The sequence below is a fragment of the Parus major genome, chromosome 4 (assembly GCF_001522545.3).
Source record: "Parus major isolate Abel chromosome 4, Parus_major1.1, whole genome shotgun sequence".
In the NCBI taxonomy this organism is placed as follows: domain Eukaryota; kingdom Metazoa; phylum Chordata; class Aves; order Passeriformes; family Paridae; genus Parus; species Parus major.
Genome location: NC_031771.1, coordinates 41,452,263 through 41,472,185, shown reverse-complemented (window position 1 = coordinate 41,472,185; position 19,923 = coordinate 41,452,263). Strand labels below are relative to the sequence as shown.

General features: G+C 36.5%; 1 protein-coding gene across 5 annotated transcripts in view; it reads left to right on the top strand.

Moving 5' to 3' along the window:
• TRMT9B (tRNA methyltransferase 9B (putative)) overlaps positions 1-19,390 on the top strand; it is a 115,689-nt gene extending 96,299 nt beyond the window's left edge. For 4 of the 5 annotated variants that reach the window (XM_015624687.3, XM_033513378.1, XM_015624686.3 and 1 more), the window contains 3 exons: positions 8,746-8,900; positions 11,938-12,111; positions 14,933-19,390. In XM_015624687.3, coding sequence (XP_015480173.1) covers positions 8,747-8,900; positions 11,938-12,111; positions 14,933-15,972 — 1,368 coding nt within the window. In that variant the 5' untranslated portion in view covers position 8,746 and the 3' untranslated portion in view covers positions 15,973-19,390. The remainder of the gene's footprint in view (positions 1-8,745; positions 8,901-11,937; positions 12,112-14,932) is intronic. The other variant, XM_033513379.1, reaches the window with a different exon arrangement.
• Positions 19,391-19,923: the final 533 nt, after the last annotated feature.

The following is a 19,923-nucleotide window of genomic DNA, read 5'->3' as shown; positions in this document are numbered from 1 at the left end:
CATTGACTACAGCACCACTAGGCCTTCACACTGCTCAGTCTCCTACAGTTGCCACTGGAAGAAGCTGTTGGTGACAGACACTTCACAGAGGGTTGCTCCTCAACCTTTCAGTAACAACTTAATGCAGTTTTTCTGTGTCTAGGTCTAAATCTGAACCCTGATAGGATTACTGGTGTATCTTCAGGAGCCTTTGTCAGCTGCATAAGCACTCAATTACTATTAGAGAGTACTTAAGACACTTTTGAGCACTAGCCTCAAAAACATATGAGATAACCTTTTCTTTTTTGAGAAAGAAAATATAAATACATGACTTCCTAGAACTAAATTTTTTTTAAAAAAAATAGTGCTTCAGTCAGAATTTATTGTTTTGTAAGGTAAAAAAAGAAAGGCATACTGACTGATTTCATTCAGGTGGTCATCTACTGAGGTAACTTAGTACCTAGTACTGTCTGCTACAAGATCTTTTCTTATAGAACTGTATTTGGTGAGTATGTTGAACACCGAGTACATTTGTATATTAATATTTTAAGATAGGAAATGATATGTTCAGTTGTAATAAACATGATAATCAAGAGTAGTTTATAAAATGTATCAAGAGAAACCACTTAGTAGTTCTGTAATTACTGTAATTGATTCTACAGCATTTTATATCTCATCTTGAGATCAAAGGTAGCCATTGGCAGCCTCCACTTGAGATTCTACTTGATAATGTGCTACTTATCTTTCTGTCTCTGAGATTTCAGCAGAAGATATGTTTTCAAGTAATTGACTGTCTTAAGTCAATTTGTAAATCATTCTAAAAAAGGAGGTTTTTATTTATTACACCAAGTACCATGTAAGCACCAGCAGTGATGAGCTCTGTGACTGAAAAAAAAAAGAATGATGCTACATAAATTAAAACTAATCCAACTAAAAACAGTACTCTGAATGCAAACCCAGAGTGTGAGGAAACAGAAGAAATTTTAAAAATCGTAATTCCAGAACTGTAGAATGACATTCAGGAATCAAATATTCCTGTGGATATCCCTTGGCCTAAAGAATAAAGACATATGGAGAGGATACTTAGAATGACAACAGTACTTGTAAAAGACCACCTTGACTGATTTGTCAGAGAAGATGAAGAGCACTAAATATTTAATGCTTGTTTAACTGCTGGAAAATGAGGAGACATGATAATTGTATACAAATGTTTGAGACGTACAGCTACCAAGGAGAAAAAAATAGCTGCATTTAAAGCTTATAGGTAGATTGGCCAGAGGTTTTGAGATACTGATGCAGGTCACAGAGTATTTTCTGACAGGTGCTTAACTGACTTTGATTTTTAAGACCCCATTGGTGGAGACTCTGTGTCCTACCCAGTCCACAGTAATTTCCAGTGCTTTTCTATTAATCTTCTTTTGTTTAAAGTGCCCTATCTGTATCTTCCTTGCTGTAGCTTAAGCTGCTGTCTTTTGTCTACCCTTCAGTTTTGGTAAACAGGTATTTCCCTCCACTTTGCAGCAGCCCTTCTTGTTATGAGATGGTCCTCTCTCATTCTGGACCAACACTCCGAAACAAAAATTTCTTTCCCCAAGATTTACGTGATTTCTGATCTCTTAGATATGTACAATATCTCATAATTGTTCTCTCCTATTTTATTCTTGCTGGAAGTTTAACATAATGCTCAACTGGATATGCCAGAGGTGTTGAATGTAGGAGAAGGAAAATCTTATGTAACTTGTGGGTATCTGCCCTATTTCTGTGTTCTGATCCTGATTTTTTTTTAATTTTCTTATTTTTTTGGCAACACTATATTGCTAAAAACATCAAAACAACATAGTGTCATTAAATCTGTGAATGTTATACAGCTCAGATCCACTTCTGCAGAGCTGCTGCCCGTCATCCCATCCTGCCTCCTTCAGTCTTTCTTTGTGCAGTTGGTTATTCATATTGAAAAAGTAATGCTTTGCTTTTGTCTTTTGTGACCTGTTTAAACATTTGATTTCTGATACCATTATCCAGCTCATTTGAACCCTGATGATTTGGTCTGTCTGCAAGTATCATACAAAGAAATTATTAAGGAGTGTCCAAAGCATATTTCTGGACCAGTATGCTCAGGATATCCTTCCAGTGTGAGAGTGAATTTTGATAGCTACACTCTAAATATCCTCTTCAAAATTGTGCCAGCTGTACCATTCTACTGCAATCTCTAAAATCTAAAACAACTGTCCCTAATTTTTTTTTTTTTTTTTTTTTTACTAGAATATGATGAGACAAGGGATTGTACAAGTTACCCACAGCTTCTGAAAACTAATTTCTTGTGTCTCTGAGACTGTCTAATCCAAGACCGGTGCAATCAGTTCCCTACATACTGTTTATTAGGCTAGTTGTTCAGAAAACTGTGAAATTAAAAGCCCCAATCTATTCTCTCCCTAAGTTCTTATCCCTTTGTCACTGGTGTATTGACACCTGGTGGGAATTAATATGAATAGTGAAGAAAAACCTAAATATTTTGCTCTTCTCAGCACTACTTATTATGACACTTTCCTTCCTTCTTAGTAGGCTAAATTTTTCCTAGTCCTCAGTTGTCCTCTGATGTCTGTACAGAGTGTTTCTGTGCAGGATCTGAAGACCCACATCAGTGCACATCCAGCATCACAGGTTTTTGACTGTGTGGGACTTCAGGAGGAAGGGACTCTGCGCTGGGAGGTGATTTATGAGTTTTGATGTGCTAGTAAAGATGAACAGACACGTAAAGGGACTTTGAAGCATGAGTATGTTCCTCCTAGCAGGTTTTTTAATGGCCAAGGGTCCATGTTTGTGTGTTTTCATTTAGCAGAATATTAGCTATCTACAGAATGGAGTTTATGTACTTAGTGAAAATAAATCTGTTTACAGTGCAATGTTTCAGGTACATAGACTATGACCCTAAATGCAAAACAGCAAGGGGAATATTAAATGATTAACTGATCCAAGAATGTGCAGTGAATAGTACTAGGTTTTGTCTGAACTGGAAAATAAAGCTAACAAAATGAATGTGGCAGTGAATGGCTGTCATTTTGAATTACTAGAGCTTGAATTATAAGCTTATTTTGTCCAAGGTCTTGTAAGAGCAGTCTCAGTCGTTTTAATGTTTTGCTGGGACAAAGTTCTATGTATTTTAGTAAGAAAAAATACAATGATAGTGACTTCAATTTAATCAACAAAATTACTTCAAAATGCTCATTTCACAGTTAGTGTTTCAGCTAACAGTGGTTCTTGTCCCAGCTCTTCATTTTTCATTTCAGAATTTCCCAAATTTTACTGGATAAAGGGGTTTGAATCAGGATTTCAGCTCAAAAATGTTTTAGTAATGCTGCAGAGAGCTCCCCTTGCTCTGATTTCATTTGAAAACACTGTGCATTTTCATGGGATTATAATGGTTCATGCGTGGTTGAAATTAATTACTGAAGCTGTTAGCCTTATGTAAGAAAATCATCTCCTATTGTATCCTCTTGCTAAACTTTCATTGCAGCTAGTTGAACTGTTCATGACAGCATTCCTATTATTTTGTTTCATTATCATTTGTTTACTAATACAGCTGCTTTGCTTAATGATTCATATCTGGAAGCCGTTTGGTATGTCGGCATAGATCAGTTTGCTGTCTGCATTATTGAAACAAGAAATCACCATCAATCAGAATGGAAGTTGCTGCTATGATTTATAAATGCAATCCAAGTGTGAGCGAAGTCCTGATACAGGAATCTTAGGTTTGGTTTTGAGAAGGGCTGATATTTTGCTGTTGGAGATGAATTGGATTTTTGTTTTAGCATGGGAAAAAATACTGTGGTTTTTAGTCCACTAGGCTTGTACACTTGGTTTTCCTGGCTATCTGTATTTGAATGAAAAGACTGCTAAGTTTTGGAAGTAAACTGAAAACATTTCTCACTGAATAGGTGATTCTTCCTATTCTAGAGACAAAGGGAGAAATACAAATTGGACTGCCCCACCTTTTACTTAGATGTTAGTAACAGCTATGAGTGCGTGTTATTGCTGGAGAGCAGGGTATTGAGGATGTAGACCTAGCCCTTGTGGTTTATCCTGTTCCATTTAAGTGATTAATTAGGTTATTGCATCCATAGCTGGAGTTATATGTGTAATCAAGATTTATGTTGCTGTGGCAACAAAGAGAGACACAACTGTGCTGAATTTCCCAGATCTTTGAAGCAGTTCTTATCCAAAATGATACTAAGAATTCCCATCAGCATGTGAAAAAGAGGGTATCTAAGAGGGGCCCTCATTAATAGGCTGAAATCTTGCTCTGAATTGAGTGAATCCATGCTGCTCATCAAAGGGTTAGAGAAAATAGTTGCAAGAGAGAAGACAAGGAAGGCCTGTGGTGCAAATTAATCAAGAGCGATTGATTTCAAGACAAATATGATCAATTCAGGAAAATTACAAGGTGGTTCCAAGAGGCCATTGTCAAAAGCTTTGTGACGTATAGCAGTATTGTGTTTGGCCTGGATATAAAGGCAAGGAGGAGCTGGACATGAGCCAGGTCAAGACTTCACAGTATTATGCAGTATTACATCAAGTTCAGTAGTTGTGCTGACATAGCACATGCTAAAGGAGATGGAGGAAGGCGTAATAAATGAAAAGATGATGGAAGATGAAAATCATAAGTGACTGGGAGGAGATAACTTGAGGTAGGTGAGGAGGCCTGCAAGTGATTCAGAACTGCAGGTAAGTGTGAAAAGCTTTTGGTAGACTGTGATAGAGGCAGTGTTTTTGGACTGAACACTATCTCCTGTGCTTCAGTTTCAAGATCTGGGAGGCATCTGGGAGCCAGCAAGTATTTTGTGCACTTGAGGATGAGGTGTTTAATACCATTAGTCAACATTGTAAATTAATAGCTTTTAAAACCAACAACAAAATTTCAAACATGCTCACCTTCCCAAAATAACCCCAAAAATCTAAACATGGTTTAAAAAAAAAAAATCTTGGAAATGGGGGTTATTCATTTTGGTTGTTTTCATTTCAAGGTCACTTGCTGAAATGTATTTTTTACTTCAGCAGCGATAAAAAATATCCAAGCAACATGACTTTTATTAAAGCAGTATCCTTGAAAAGTTAATTATCTAAAAGGTTGCAGAATGTTAATGGAAAGGGAAGAAATTAGATTACCTTAGAGCCAGAGAACTCTTGGTGAGATACATAGTGATGAAAATATATATTGTGTTTATACAATTCCTTTTACTGTTTTTGAAGCTGTAATATTTTAGGGTTTTTTTTTTAGCTTGGTTGTTTATGGGGTCTTTTTAACAAAGAGGGAAAAGAGCAATGTAGGAAAATGGACTACAACCTATTTACTTTCAAATGATTTGTTAATGTACCACAGTTATATGTGATGGACTGGTGTCCACTTCCCAGTAAATTCAGCAGAATTGAGAACACAGTTTTCGTCCAGTTTCCTCATTTAATAGATCAGCTGCAACAAGAGCCTCTTGGAATCTCATGAACGAATCACCAGGAGGATGGCCAGGAAGCACTGAAAGGGAGGAGAATCCTGCTCTTCTGTTATTATCCAAGCTTGCTTGCTGGAGGTGTACATTTGTTGAGCTGCATTCACATTTCAGGGACTTGGCAAGACTTGCTGCAGAGTGGCTGAATAGCTTGGTGCCAATTTACTGCACACTCCCGTCTCTGCTCCAAGCCTCTACATGAGCCCTTTAACAGGAGTGTAAGCACAAGAGAAGAAGAATTGAGCATGGGAAAAAATGTCCATAATTACCACCTTCTGCTTCTCTTTGCTAGTCTTACAGCTTCTGGGTAGCTTAAATGAGAACTGGAGCAGATGCTGAAGCAGTGGGGTTTCTGGGCAGATTTTCATTACCTACTTTACAAAACAGACTTTCCAATTATCCAGGAAGTTAAATCCAGAAGTTGGATGAAATGAATGTTTTCTGCAATTCATGTCCAACAGAGGCACTGACTGTTATTTTCAAGGCAAGGAAGTTGTAATGGTTGTTTTTGTTTAGAAAGAGAAATAGGAGCATTGAGTTTGGCTTGTAAAGTTATATTGGTCTAAGCTTCTGTGGTTTTTTGGTGACAGTATACTTGTGTGGAAGTGGTACAGCTGCAGGTCTGGGTAGACTCCACACGTTCCTTGTGTTTTGTAAACGTTGAAATGAAGAGGTTAATTGCTAGGACATTAACTGCCATGCTGCAGAGTAAAAGCTGATAGTATTATGGATCTTGACTGGAAAGTCAATTGGCAAGTTTGATTTCATCATGTGCCTTATTTGTCAAATATAAACAATCATCAGGAATGGAAATTATTAAAACATGGTGCATGAAGTAATATTTTAGTATACTACCATTATTTTATTATAACAAAATTATTTTCTTGAAAATATTTATTAAGAAGATCTAAAAATAATAACCCCTAATGCTGTGTCGTAATACATGTAAGTCTCCAGCATGTCCCATGTAGCTGAAGACCCAGTACCTGTTCCAGTGAATGAGAAAGTTACAGGAAGAACTTAATGATCTTGAATTCAATAGGAAACTATGACAGGTCTCAGTCTGCATTGGAATTCAATGTAGACATTTCAGGAAAATACAGAAAAAAATACAGCATTTGGAATTCAGTATGAATAGTTGAAAACATTCTGCCTTTTCAGGTTTTTTTTAAGAACTGCAAAGATTGAACAAAGAGCATCAAGTGGAAAAATAAAAGAGAGCACTTGGATACACTGAACCACATAGTAACTAAACATGAAATATAAATTAGAGCAAGGAACTTGTCAGGCAACAAAATAAAAGAAATGACTGTTAGTCTTTGGAATTACTACTTATAAATAGAAGACTCTTAGCAGTTGAACAACCAAACAGAATATATTTTGAGGCAGAGAAAAAAGACAGCTGGAGACACGAAACACCAAGTTTATATATTTAAGGATCAAATAAAAACTAAGGATTTGGCTTTTGACTTTAAGGAATACTTATTGAAATTACTGCAACTAACCCATGCTGTGTGACATCATAGAATCCAACTTTAAATGGATTATGAGAAAAGTTTGGATTGAGTAACTTCTGGCACATGTAATATAATTTCAAGTCTATGTTGCTTCTCTTGTTCAGTTTGTTACAGCTTTTCAGTCTTCAATGAAACTGAAAATGTGACTATTAGTAGTGTACTATATTGTTTCTGAATTTAATTTTTATGTATATATGTGTGTTCCCCTAACAAAAGGTGAGCTACAGCAACATAAAATGAAACTGTGGATTGTAGAAAAAAGATAAAGTATGAATTGTGAAAATATTGAACGTAAATGTTTTGAAGAGAGATATTCATAGATACTACAGTCAGACTAGACTGTAAAAACTGTGAACAGTTTGTCCCCACCTCTTACACAGTACCAATGAAATGGATCAAGCCTTACATACTATTCTGTAAACATTCACACACACTTGAAGTATGTTGATTTTTTCAGTCACTGGGATTAACTCCTACTTTTTAAATTCAAATGATTGTATTTGTAGGACAGGTGATGGATAGATGTGTCTGTAGAACAGCTGTGGTGTCAGCTCACACTATTTATTAGACATACATTTAAAAAAACATAATTAAAATGTTTTTTCTCATAGATACCATAATTTCTCATATTCTCATCTTTTTTCTCATAGTCGTGTATTTCAATACTAAAAGTGACAGGATGAAATTTTTGTTATGGTTCCTAAATATGAAAATCAAGAAAAGTAAATTAAAGTCTTTGCTTCTGACCTTTTCAAATGCATTCAAAGGAGTCACATTTATAATTTTATCTTGATAATACATTGCTTAGTCTATTGAATGTTTGGAAAGAGGCTTTACTCTCTGTTGAGTTCTTGGACAATTGAATAAGTTTTGTTTTAATAATGGGAAGAAATGTTTCCCAGGTATACAGTTTAAATTAGTTTGAAGAATGCCTTAGCACTTTGAAATGTAATCTCATCAGCCTTTATCAGATACTGAAACCTGACTTGGTTGGTCCTTGGCTGTGAGGACACGTTAAGGTGTAAGATTCTGTATGAAGGGATTCAGTGTCTTCATCCACTTTGTGTTCTACATGAACTTGGGGGTAATACTTAAAGTTTAAGAAGATACCACTTCTCAAATCACTAAACTAAAATACTGTGCTAAGTCGTGAAGGTACTGGAGGAGAAGTAGGGAAACTGAGTTTTTGTTGCTGAAAAATTTTAGTGAACTAATCACTTCTAGAGGGCTGTTAAACCAAAAATCACTTATGGATGATATAGGGGCTTAGGTTTCAGGGACCAAGCTGTATTTCAAGTAATATATTAGTAGTTTGTCTATTCACATTAGCAACAACAGGAAGGCTGGTTCACAACTGGTTGGACTGATGATCGTAAAGGTCTTTCCAAGATAAATGATTCTATGATTCTATAACTGTTCTGCACTTTCACTGAATATGGGCTCTCTTTTGCACAAGATCAGCTTTTACTGTATTGGTGAACTTGGGAATGTGCCTATTATTGCATAGGCATGTGCAGTTACATAATGCTTCACAGGGGAGGTGTTACATTCACATTTTTTCTTGAGTTTCATGAAATTAAAATCAGATCCTTTGAGTTAAGACTATTTTATAAATAGTCTGTTAGATGGATGTAATAATTTAATGAATATAAATGTAGAAGGTCCTGAATTGTGCATACGTATAAAATGTAAAGTGTATGCTGCAACAATTTGTGTTTTGTTATACATAATCTTCATTATGTTTTCAGGATGGAACATGAGGCTACCCAGCTAGAAAAGCAGCACGTGCACAGTGTGTATGAAAATACAGCTGCCTACTTTAGTGATCTGCAGACCAAAGCATGGCCTCGTGTTCGGAACTTTCTGCTGGAACAAAAGCCTGGCAGTCTCGTTGTTGATATAGGTAAGCCATTCTTTGAAGTGGTGTGAAAGATTGTTTATAAGCTTTGTTAGTTTAGCTGTTAACCATATTTAGCCTTCAGATCAACTCTTTTTTAACTTGTTTAAATCTGTTTTAAAATTGGTTTTAAGCCCCCATGCTAGATGCCATATACCACTTCTTTTAATTCTTTGGCAGTGTATCGTGTAGACAGTAAATAATTTTTTCCTTTTTTTTTTTTTTGAGCTAAGTCTTAATCTGTCCATTTCCTCACTGGCTTAATGGTCTGTCATTCCCTTGGAACCCTTTTGAAAAAATTATGTTAATAGCCCAATTATTTAATATTTCAGTTTCTGTAGATCACTTAGTTTATGTAATACCAGTCTGCAATTTATTGGTTTTCATTTCTCCTGAAACTCCTCCTAGCAAGGCAATTTATTAAGAGGAATCTTCTGATGTGATTGCTATTAAAAATATTTTAAAAAAAAAAAAGTCATCTCCCTATGATCCTAAATATGGACACCAAAATCTCATTTTCCTGCTATGGCCTTGTCTTCCAGACATGTAGCATTTATACCTGGATTTTCTGTTGCTCCTGCAGATTTTCCAGGGGTTTCCAGGTGCTGGCGTGCTTCCTTTGCTTGCATTATGACTTCAGTCCTATACAGCACATCATTACAAAATAAATGCTTGTTTGTACCATTGTGTTTTCCATACTGTTTAAACTAATAAAATACTTCTACAAAGGAAGGTTTAACAAATGTGCACAAGAAATTATGCATCCACTTTATCCTATAAGAGAAAAACATTATTTTAATATGCTGTAGGCTGTAATCAGAAGATAATATGTAACTCTCCTGCTGCTGTTGAGCACTGCACCAAAAATACTTGATTGATGTTACTTTGAACATGTAGCTATTTTTATAGCTTTTTGCTATAAAAAATTGTCATTGCAGCCAGATACAGACGATGGTGTCTGCACCAATGGCACTAATAATCTCAGGAAATATCCTGTGGCATACACTCACTCAACTGAGAGTTGGATTGGTTCATCTCAGCCAAAATTGTTGCCACTTCAATAGAAGTCACTTGCATCTTATCTGAAGTTCTTTGAGGCTTTATCAGCAGTGACTGCTGAAAGCTTAAGCTCACGTTGCAGTCTCATCTGGAGAGATGATCAATCCTTACAGTTGCCAGTAAGAATAGTCCTGTTAAGGCACACAAGGTATCTTCTTTCATGAGGTTTAATAAGATCTACAGGAATCTAACTATTGTGTTTACTTTTGGCAGATATCTGAAGTGGAGTTGCACTAAAATGGCACTACTGCCTATTAGCACTAAAATTTTCAAAATGAGATCTTTAATTGGTAATTTTCTTTTCAGTTTAACACTACCTTTTATTAAAGGTAATAATATTTTATTATTATAAAATATCATTATTTCTATTTGCCTTACTATTTTTCATTGATCAAAACACATGAAAATAGCTTGGCCATTGTTAGCTACATGAAGGAATTCACCTTCCTGATGACTCATTTAAAAGCGGATCTCTGGCAATTGTAGATTTTTAGAATACTAGGATTTTTGACCCTATTTAGCTTCATCCCAGAGAGGACTCTATACTTCCAAAACTTCACAGTGGTTAAAAAGCACTTCACCAAAATTCATATATTAAGCAACTGAATCTTCCGAATTAATGATGGTTGAATAAATGTGTTCCTCTACAAACACAATAATGAATAATAATTTATACAAATTTTTAAAATTTGTAGTTTTCTAACATGCAGAGCTTCATGTATTATTGCATATATTCCTTGAACTGCATTAGCAATATCAATACTTTCCATTTCTCTCAAGTATTACTTCAAAGAATAGTGCTTGCTTTTAGCTGAGAAATACTCTCTTTTTCAATACTGAAGTGTTGTTCTATTCTGCAATAGTTCCTGTGCTGTCTCTCTAGATAATGGTGCACATTAACATCACTGAGAGCAGCAGCACTGCAAGAAGCAGTGATGTTTCTAAAGATAACTCCAGGCCTTTAAATTGAATTACCAATACTGAGATGATTCTCTTTGCTAAGCTGCTACCCCGTTGCTTGGCTGTCAACTTTCAGAAATTATTCCTCACTAGTGACCCAGAGCTGCAGTGAGCAGCTCCCAGTATAATTTGGAAAAGGGACTGTTATGCATAAGGCATTGAGGGATCCTCTGAAAAATTTCAATTTAGTACAGCACAGTCCTTGAGAAGACAGACTTTTAGGTGGAAGACGTTCTGGAACAGTTCATTACATTTACATGGGTTATAATGCATTGGCACAAAGACAAAAAGAGGATGTGCCTACAATATGGAACTCACTTTTATGATTTATGGTTATTTTCAAGTCTGTATCTAAAGTAAAAAATTTTCACTCTGACTTGTGTCAGAGGCATTTATGGTTTAGGAGTTCTTGGAGAGTAGTGAGATGTACTGGAGAAGTACTGCATGGGGTTAAGCAAACAAAAGAGATCTGTTGCAGATCACTGAAAAGACATAACACATTTATGGCTTCAGGAAGTCTCCTGAACAGAAAGTAGTTGGAAGCTGGAACAGTACTGAGGAAAGAGGCCTTAATGCTTTTTTTCCTTTTCTTACCCTCTCCTGGGCACCCATTTATGCTCATTGTTGGTAACGAGATACCGGGCCTTATAAAGACTCGGGTGTGAAGCAGCATGGTTGGGATTTTGTTCTCCAAGATGTACAATAGTGGCTACAGAGGACCATTCTTTCCTCCTCCAACCTGCACTTATGCTTGTTCCCCACAGGAATACAGATAACCTGCTATTATACAGGACTGTGAAATGAGTATTTTTGTTGGTGATGTTGGTGCTGTTATAATACTATACAATAGTGTGAACGTACAATTTCAACAGTCCAAATCCAGTCCTGCAGCAGTTAGGCTACTCAGCACAAACCCTCCAGGAAAATTTAGGATTAAAAAAGCCCTCATATTATTTTCACTGCTTTGGGAGGGAGAGCAAATGTCTAGAATACATGACTTCTGACCTAGTATCCTTTTCTTTAGGTTGTGGAACTGGAAAATATCTCAGTGTCAACAGTCAAGTGTATAATCTAGGCTGCGATTACTGTGAAGGACTGGTAGAAATTGCAAGGAAGAAAGGTGATGAAGTTCTGGTGTGTGACAACCTTAACCTTCCCTTTAGGGATCAGTGCTTTAATGCAGTCATTTCAATTGGAGGTAAGACAACATACCTGCATTCTGGCCCCAGCAAATGAGAATTTCAGAGTGTTCTTTTATTTCTATGTGGCTTCATGTCAGTTAATTGTTTTGAAACAGTTTCTTAGAATCACAGGAGATATAACTGAAATGAATGTAGTCAACATGAAAAAACAAAACTCCCATTACTCAAGAGGCACTGTTGACCAAGGAAATATGCATATCATTTGTTTGTTTATATGTGGTAGAGAAAAGATTTCATTCCAGCCTGCATTTTAAACAAGTGAAAACTAATCTAAACATGGCTGCTCGAAGTTTAAACAGATTAGATGCTCAAGACAAACTCTGGGTTTCTCCATAGGATCTGTTTTGATCAGCAAATGAATTGAAATGAAAACTTTATAGCAGAACTTGGAAGTCATGTTAACTATTATGTGTTATGAATTCATATTTCTCTTAGTCATAACAACTCAGAGTCATACAAGTGCTTGTTGCCTAAAATGACCAAGCATCTCGGCATCTTAACTCTTCTGACCTCTATTTTTGAAAATACTGCTCGTATTTTGAGAAGTATAATTTGCAAAGTGTAGATAAATAATAGAGTACCAAGTTACAGTCTACGTTTTTAGCTCTAATTTTGATTGAGCTTCTTTCAGGGTTTTTTAATTCATCAGCAAAAGTAAAAAGCATGAAAATTATTATTGATAGTAATCAACAAACTACTTGAAATGTGATAGAAATTTATTTTAAATTATATCTTTCACATAAACAGGTGAAAGGAAAGGGTGACTAATACACAATACAATCATATTACTTTGCTTTCATGTTGGCTAGTTAACCAGTGAGCCTACCCACATTTCAGGTCTCGTAGCATAATTTCAGTGCTTATCAAATCAGCTGACTGAAGGATAGCATACCTATTTGTATCACTTATAAGTCTGGCAAGTTTAAAAGTTTACATGCTATTTCAGTACATTTAACAATAATGGATTTTAATCCCTCTTGAATAGAGACATGGTATGCCTTTGTCCATCTAATTCTAAATAAAGTGGTTTTCATCCTGTTACAGAGAAAAACAAGTATTTATGTACTTAGTCAAATACTCCTCTTGGGTTTGCTGGTATAATCATGTCTAAAAGACTGATTTTTCTGCAGAACCACCTGAGTGATTCTAACCAGAAGGAATATTTAACCAAGTAAAGAGTTTGCACAGATTCTGTTGGTTGATTGTAATTCCCTTCTGGTAAATTAAGCTTGTATGTGTATGTCATCTCTGTCAGTTTTGATAAAATTTTGCAGGAGAGTCTGTGGTGATGTATGGCCTAACTCCAGTATAAGAAGATATCAGTTCTCTTCTCCCTATCCTGTGCAAAAAAAATAGGTGTTTAAATTATTTTTTTTCAAAGTTTGAAAAGAGATTCTTTGGAGTCAGGAGTACCTGGAAACAAGCACTGAGTACATAGATTGGAAGCTCTTCTCAGAGTTGTCTATTTTGTATTCTCAGCAGCTTTGTGAGAGCCTCGTTGATATTAACTGCCAAGAATGCTTTTCTTGGCTTGTGATAATAAAGCTACATTTTTTTCCCCCTTGGTAATTTAATCATTGTTTTGAATAAAGACAGGGCTAGTTGGATGCATTTTCATAACTGCAGTGTTGAACTAACTCTGTTTCTACAACTAGAATTGGCTACTGTCAAGCAGCACATATAATCAAATTTTTCTGAATTTACTGAGAAATGTCTTCAGCTGAGAACATACTCTATTATCTGCTGTTCTGTGGGTAGATTGAATGTTTTTCATGTAGAAGTGGTTGGCTCCAAGTCCACTTGAAACAAATTATAGAATCAGTCCTCTTTATATCCTCTTTGTATCACTGAATCAAACCTAGTACTGATGACATATAGAACATGACCAATGTGTCCAAGCTCAGTACAAGTTAATGCCACTGAGAGTTTAGAGAGAAAATAGGTCTCTTCGCTATTCTCTGACTGTTAAAATTGGCTCATTCATACTCCCAGTTAATAGGAAGATAGAAATAATATAGAAATCTTGAAATGTAGTGTAATTTCACATTGGAGTGAAATTCAAAAATGTGGAAATTGTCCTGGAAAGCAAATCCAAATATAGTGATCAAAAATTTTATTCTAAATTTGACTTTATTTTTTACTAGCATAATATAATGTAAAAAAAATATATATAAAATGCTGAGACGTGCAATGTAGACATTCTTTTTTACAAAAATTAAATTTAATTCGACAAAATTAAAGCAATGGTCAATATTTTTCTAAATTTTCTCACTAGATCTTTTGCAACTGTGCTGATATAAAAGTTCAAAGTAATCTTTTTACTGATATTTCCTTTTTGCTGTATTTGTTACATGGTGAAAAGATTTTCCATTTTCAGTAAGATAAGTCTGAAAATTGTGCCAAAAACTAAAGTCAGCCTGATACTACCTGACCCACCTGAAGGCCAGGCATTTAAGTGAAAGCTTGCCATGTTACAATGTGTTATAGGTTATGCAGAGAAACAGAAACCTCCAGCTTATGTACCTGACTTTTCTTGATTTCCTGTTTTGGAGTGAGATTAATTTCCTTCCAGATTTTTCTATTTTTATCCATTGAACATAATCATGTATTTATATAATATTTATATTGAACATAATCATAAAAGAGAGCATTCTGAGGTAAGCTTCCGTTGTGGTACCTATAAATCCAGCACTGTTGCTGACTTGTGATAATTTGGAATGAGGCAATTGAAATGATTGAACATTTAGAACAGGTTGAAGATGGAAATGCTTTGTCCTTCCTAATATTCAATACATAATGCCTTTCTTTTTTTCACAGTGATACATCATTTCTCAACTAAACAAAGAAGAATCAAAGCAATAAAGGAAATGGCAAGGATACTGACACCTGGAGGCCAAATAATGATTTATGTTTGGGCCATGGAACAAAAGAATCGTCGCTTTGAGAAACAAGATGTATTTGTTCCATGGAACAAGGCCTTGTGCTCACGCCGTTTTTCAGAATCAAATCAGTCTGGAGATAAGGGTGAGTTTGTCCATACAGGAAAAGGCCAAGTCATACACCCTGCACAGCTTGTCATCTCTGAGTGCAGCTACCAAAACAATCTGCAGCCAGAAACTGATTCAAAGCATTCCCGCAGTATGGACCGTTGCTTACCCAGAGCCTGCTGCATGAAAATTTCTGAGGAGGAAAACAGGTTTTACAGTGCTCTAGGAAGATCTTTCCGCTCATGGTTTTTCTCCAGATCCCTTGATGAAGCAGCCCTGAGAAAGCAAAGTGACAAAATGAAGCACCTGAAACATGAAGGCGTGTGGGCCAACAGTACCGTACCCATTCAACATTCACGACACTGCAGTTTGGATTTAGGTCACCATGGGCCTCTGTTAAATGAACCAAGTTTAGATGATGATGATGATGTGTTTGTGGAAAGCCTGTCTCTCAAAAAACCACAGTGGTCACCAGCCACTGATGCACCGAAGGATTTAAGTTTAAATGGAGGACACCAAAGTGTAGTTCAGAGCAAGGGGGACAAAGCTTCATTCATAAATGGCCCAGTGGAAGACAGGGACTGCCTCTGTGGCTGTAACAAAGATGGTGCTGGTAAGTCTGATACCAGCAAGTTTTTCAAAAGAACTTCAACAACTGACTCCACTGACTCAGCTTTGGATTCAGCAGTGTCTGTTGGGGACCAAACCGATGCCATGTTGGATACAAAGGCCTTCATGCGTTATTACCATGTTTTTCGGGAAGGGGAGCTGTGTTCTCTGGTGGAAGAGAATGTGCCTGAGCTTCAGATACTTTCTTCCTGCTACGACCATGGAAACTGGTGCATTATTGCAGAGAGAAGAGGAACATAGCTATAAAGATAGCAAAGCAGAATCCAGTGACTGAGGATTTTAAGCTCTTCCTTGTGTTACTGTGATTGTGCAGTGTGACATGGAATTGGAATCTTGTAGTTGTGTGCCATTCATTTTTGAGTTATTAACTCTCAACTATTTAACTAGCTAATGCAAGGTCTGTATATAGGAATGCAAGTGGTAGATAATATTTATGTTTTGCTAAATTTTATGAAGTTAAAACTGTAGAGTTTTATATTGCTGCTAGCAAATAATTGTGTTATAAAATATACTTTTCTATTGAGAAACAAACCTTTTTATAAACCAAGGATCAGGGCATCTTTTATGAGAAATATCCTCTCAGTAGAAAGTCTAGTCTTTGTTCTTCAGATGCCAGAAGTTTGTCACATTGCTCCCTATTCTTGAAGTGCTATAAATGAGACATGGACACTATGTCTAAAATTGTACTTGGCTGTACACTGGTAGAGTGCATGCTGTAGAACTGGGAGCAAGCATGGTCCCAGTGCTCCTCGCTTGGGAGTAGAGTTATTAATGGGCAAAAAACTGTGTACCAAACAAGCTCTGCGTGTTCTGTCATTTGATGTTTTTATTTGGGAGCAAATGACAGCACAGATTTTGGACAGTATTTTTTATTTTTGTTTTAAAAATAATTTAATTTGTCTTGCAGGTGCAGGTGAAGTTTTATGTGTTAGTTCTCACAAATATCTTAATTTCCTTTGCTGTAGTTTTCCATTGGTTACATGTATATAATAGTCAGAGGGATTTGTGGGAGTGTGACTATTATGTAAAGTTCTAAAATATCAAATCCTTGAAATACATATATCTTTTTGATAAGCCTGGGAAGCTAAGATTAAATTAATAAAAATCCAGTGCATATCTGGTCAGCTGTCATATTTACTTTTCTTATTCACAGACATGAGAATATACATTAATGGTGTGTTAAATAATGTAGACAGGACGAGGATAAGCCCAGTTTGCACATAAAATTCAAATTCCTGTCTTGTGAAGTTTAAATGAATCTTTTGGGACCTAAGTGATCACAGATTGTTTACACAACTTGCCTATTCCCACCAATAGTGACTTACCATCACTATCCATCTGTAGTAGGTTGTAGCAGTTAATAGTGCTGGGGATAAAAAGCACCTGGCTTCAGAAGATCAGTAGTGGAACTGCCAACAGAAGCAGGGCTAGAAGAGGCTAATTGCCTCGTTAGCACAGAGTTACTCCATTCCTAGGCTTAATTCACAGTCAGTGGTTGCAGTGGAGGGCACATCTTCAGCTGGTGTGATTTTGTGACCTTTAATGGAGCTGCACAGATTCCCCCCCACCCCACCCAAAATAGAACCCCTAAACCTCTTTTGTTACAGCAGTTTTAAAGAGCTATATAATTAAGATGTCTGCCCTATTATTGAGCAAGTAGCTTTGAATACAAGGCAATAGGAGTGAAATGCCAAGCTTTTCCAATCTATGCTGCCTGAGTAGGTGGATTTGGGATTGTTCAGTAGAAGACTTGATGGTGATGAGTATTTTTTGGTGTAGCTTCCTAGCTGTTAATTGCCACATGGTAGGTAATGTATTATAGATATATTTACTAGAATAATGTCCTCAGTCAAGCAATCATTTTTGTCTTCCTCATAGATTGGAATCCTTATATTTTATCCATCCTGTGTCTGTACCACTTGTACTCCCCACAGGCCTTTGAAAAATAAAAGTGTGGCCAAAGAACCATACATTCTGAAATACCATTCCACTCTAATCTAAACGTTACTTTCAGTACAGCCTGGGGCTAGGGCTTTCAGTTGCTGTGTATGAGCCATACTTCAGAAAATGGGCAATATTCCCTGCCTCACTGGGTCCAGCTGCTCCTGGCTGAGGGGGCTGCACCTGCTGCATCCTCAGGCTCCAGATTTAGACATTTAGGGCCAAAGTACCCATAGTGCTGAGCCAGCATGGATTGTGCTGAGCTCCACACCTCATTTGCAATGGGGTTGTGTCAGACAGGGGAGGCCTGCCTTTTATTTTGGGAATTTCTGGATGAGCTCAAAAATTTTAGAGAAGTCAATTGCTTCCAGATAAAGTATGCCAGTGGATATTCAGCACTCCTGGAATTTGGGCTGTGTTTCAGAAAGAGGTAGATTATTATTGTCCTGTATCCAATTCTGAAACTTCATCCCTAAATGCCAGCATGTAGGAACTTTATTTCACACAATATGAAAATATTTATTAAGTATTATTAATCTTAACTGACAGCTGGGTTAAGTTATTTGGGAGAAAGAACATCACAATTTTGTTATATGAACTTCTACAGTCTGACTGTGGCGTGTTCAGTGTCCCTTTTCTTTAGAATATAGACTTAATATCCTTGCAAGAGGCTGAATCTGTGTCAGGCTCCAGTTAAAACTTCTTGCTCTATGTGTTTGAATTACAGTTGTCCCCTCAAAGCTGCTGAAATACTTTGAACCACTTTTGTGTTTGTAGACTTTCCATGCTTTATTTGGTTTGAGGTTTTTGCCTGGGGATATTTTTCACAAATACTTAAATCTGTATTGAATTTTCTCATGTTTTGAGTTGATGCTGAGTTTGTATTGGATTCTTATAAATTCTTGGGAGAAGGAGAGGGAAGGTCTGCTAAGCAGCTTTTTGGGTTTTTTGTTACCCAAATATTCAGTTGTCCTCTGAGGATGTAACATCACCATGTAACATAATTTTTATGGAATGGGGTCAGTCAGCTGAGATTATGACTGTGAAGTCTGTACAGCAAACCTTTATTCTTGAGGGCAGTCTCCCATCTATTAACGGTAGCTGCCTGGATCTGTAACAGCTTTATCATCTCATAAACCAGATTACCTCACTCAGAGCATGGTGAAGGTCTCTCTTGAGAGGTTTCTCTTTTGAGGAGGCCCACCTTAAGCAAAAGGTAATTTCCAGCAGAATCAATGTGATCCCAGACTTTAACAGCTTACAAAGTTAATGAGCTCAGAGAAGTGGATGTACCATTAAAAAGTATAGTAAATGAATGAATAAGTAAATAAAACCCAGCTGGCCTTGAATACTTAAGCTTTTGGCAATGTCAAGACTGGAAGATCTGACTATTTTAATGTAAAAGGCAAATGTGTTTTTACATTTCTTCTCTGATGATTGGGCAATAATCTCCTCTCAGTTCTGCTGATAAAGAACTTGCTTTTGGCTGTAGTGGGCTCAGATTGCTCCTAAGGTGCTTAGGTAGCACTAGGTGGTACGTGGAGAAGTTGAGATGACTTGAGAAAGATGCCCTGGTTTCTTACAAAATTAATTCAGGTGAAACTTCCTGTGTATCAGTTTCTGCCCATTGCCTCTTGTCCTATTGGCACCACAACTGCAATAAAAAATACATTGAACAGACTTATTTTTGCAGGACTAATACAGTTGTAATTGTTGATAAATGTTTCTATTAGAAGTGAATGTGTCATTTTTTTTGGTTCTAACAGTGACTAATTTACTTTCTTCCAAGCTCATTGTGTAGGAATTTTAAAATCACAGTTGAGAAATGAAAGCTAAAAACATTCTAGTAGACTTTTCTGGTACTTATTTTTATACAGGTTACTTACAAGCACAGTTTAAAATGGTAAGTGAAGAGCTGTATGTGTTCCACCCGCAAAATAGTCCTAGTGAGCTGCTTGGGTAGGTTCTGAATAGAAAAGATATCTCTGATCCTGCATCCTCTCTGCTGTGTCATGTCTCCATCAGCCTGCATTCACATCCCTGTTGGGCTGTATTAGTATCGACAGTGTGTTAAATCTGCTGCACTACCTGCTTTCTTGCTTACCATTTTTACAGGATTTGGGACTACTTCAGTACTCCAGGAAAATGAAGTGTGTCAGTGTTAAATATGTACAAGTGCTTCTCTCTTTTGCAAGTTCAGCATTCCTTACTCTCAGTATATGAATTCTGGCAGTTAGCCGTGATTTTATC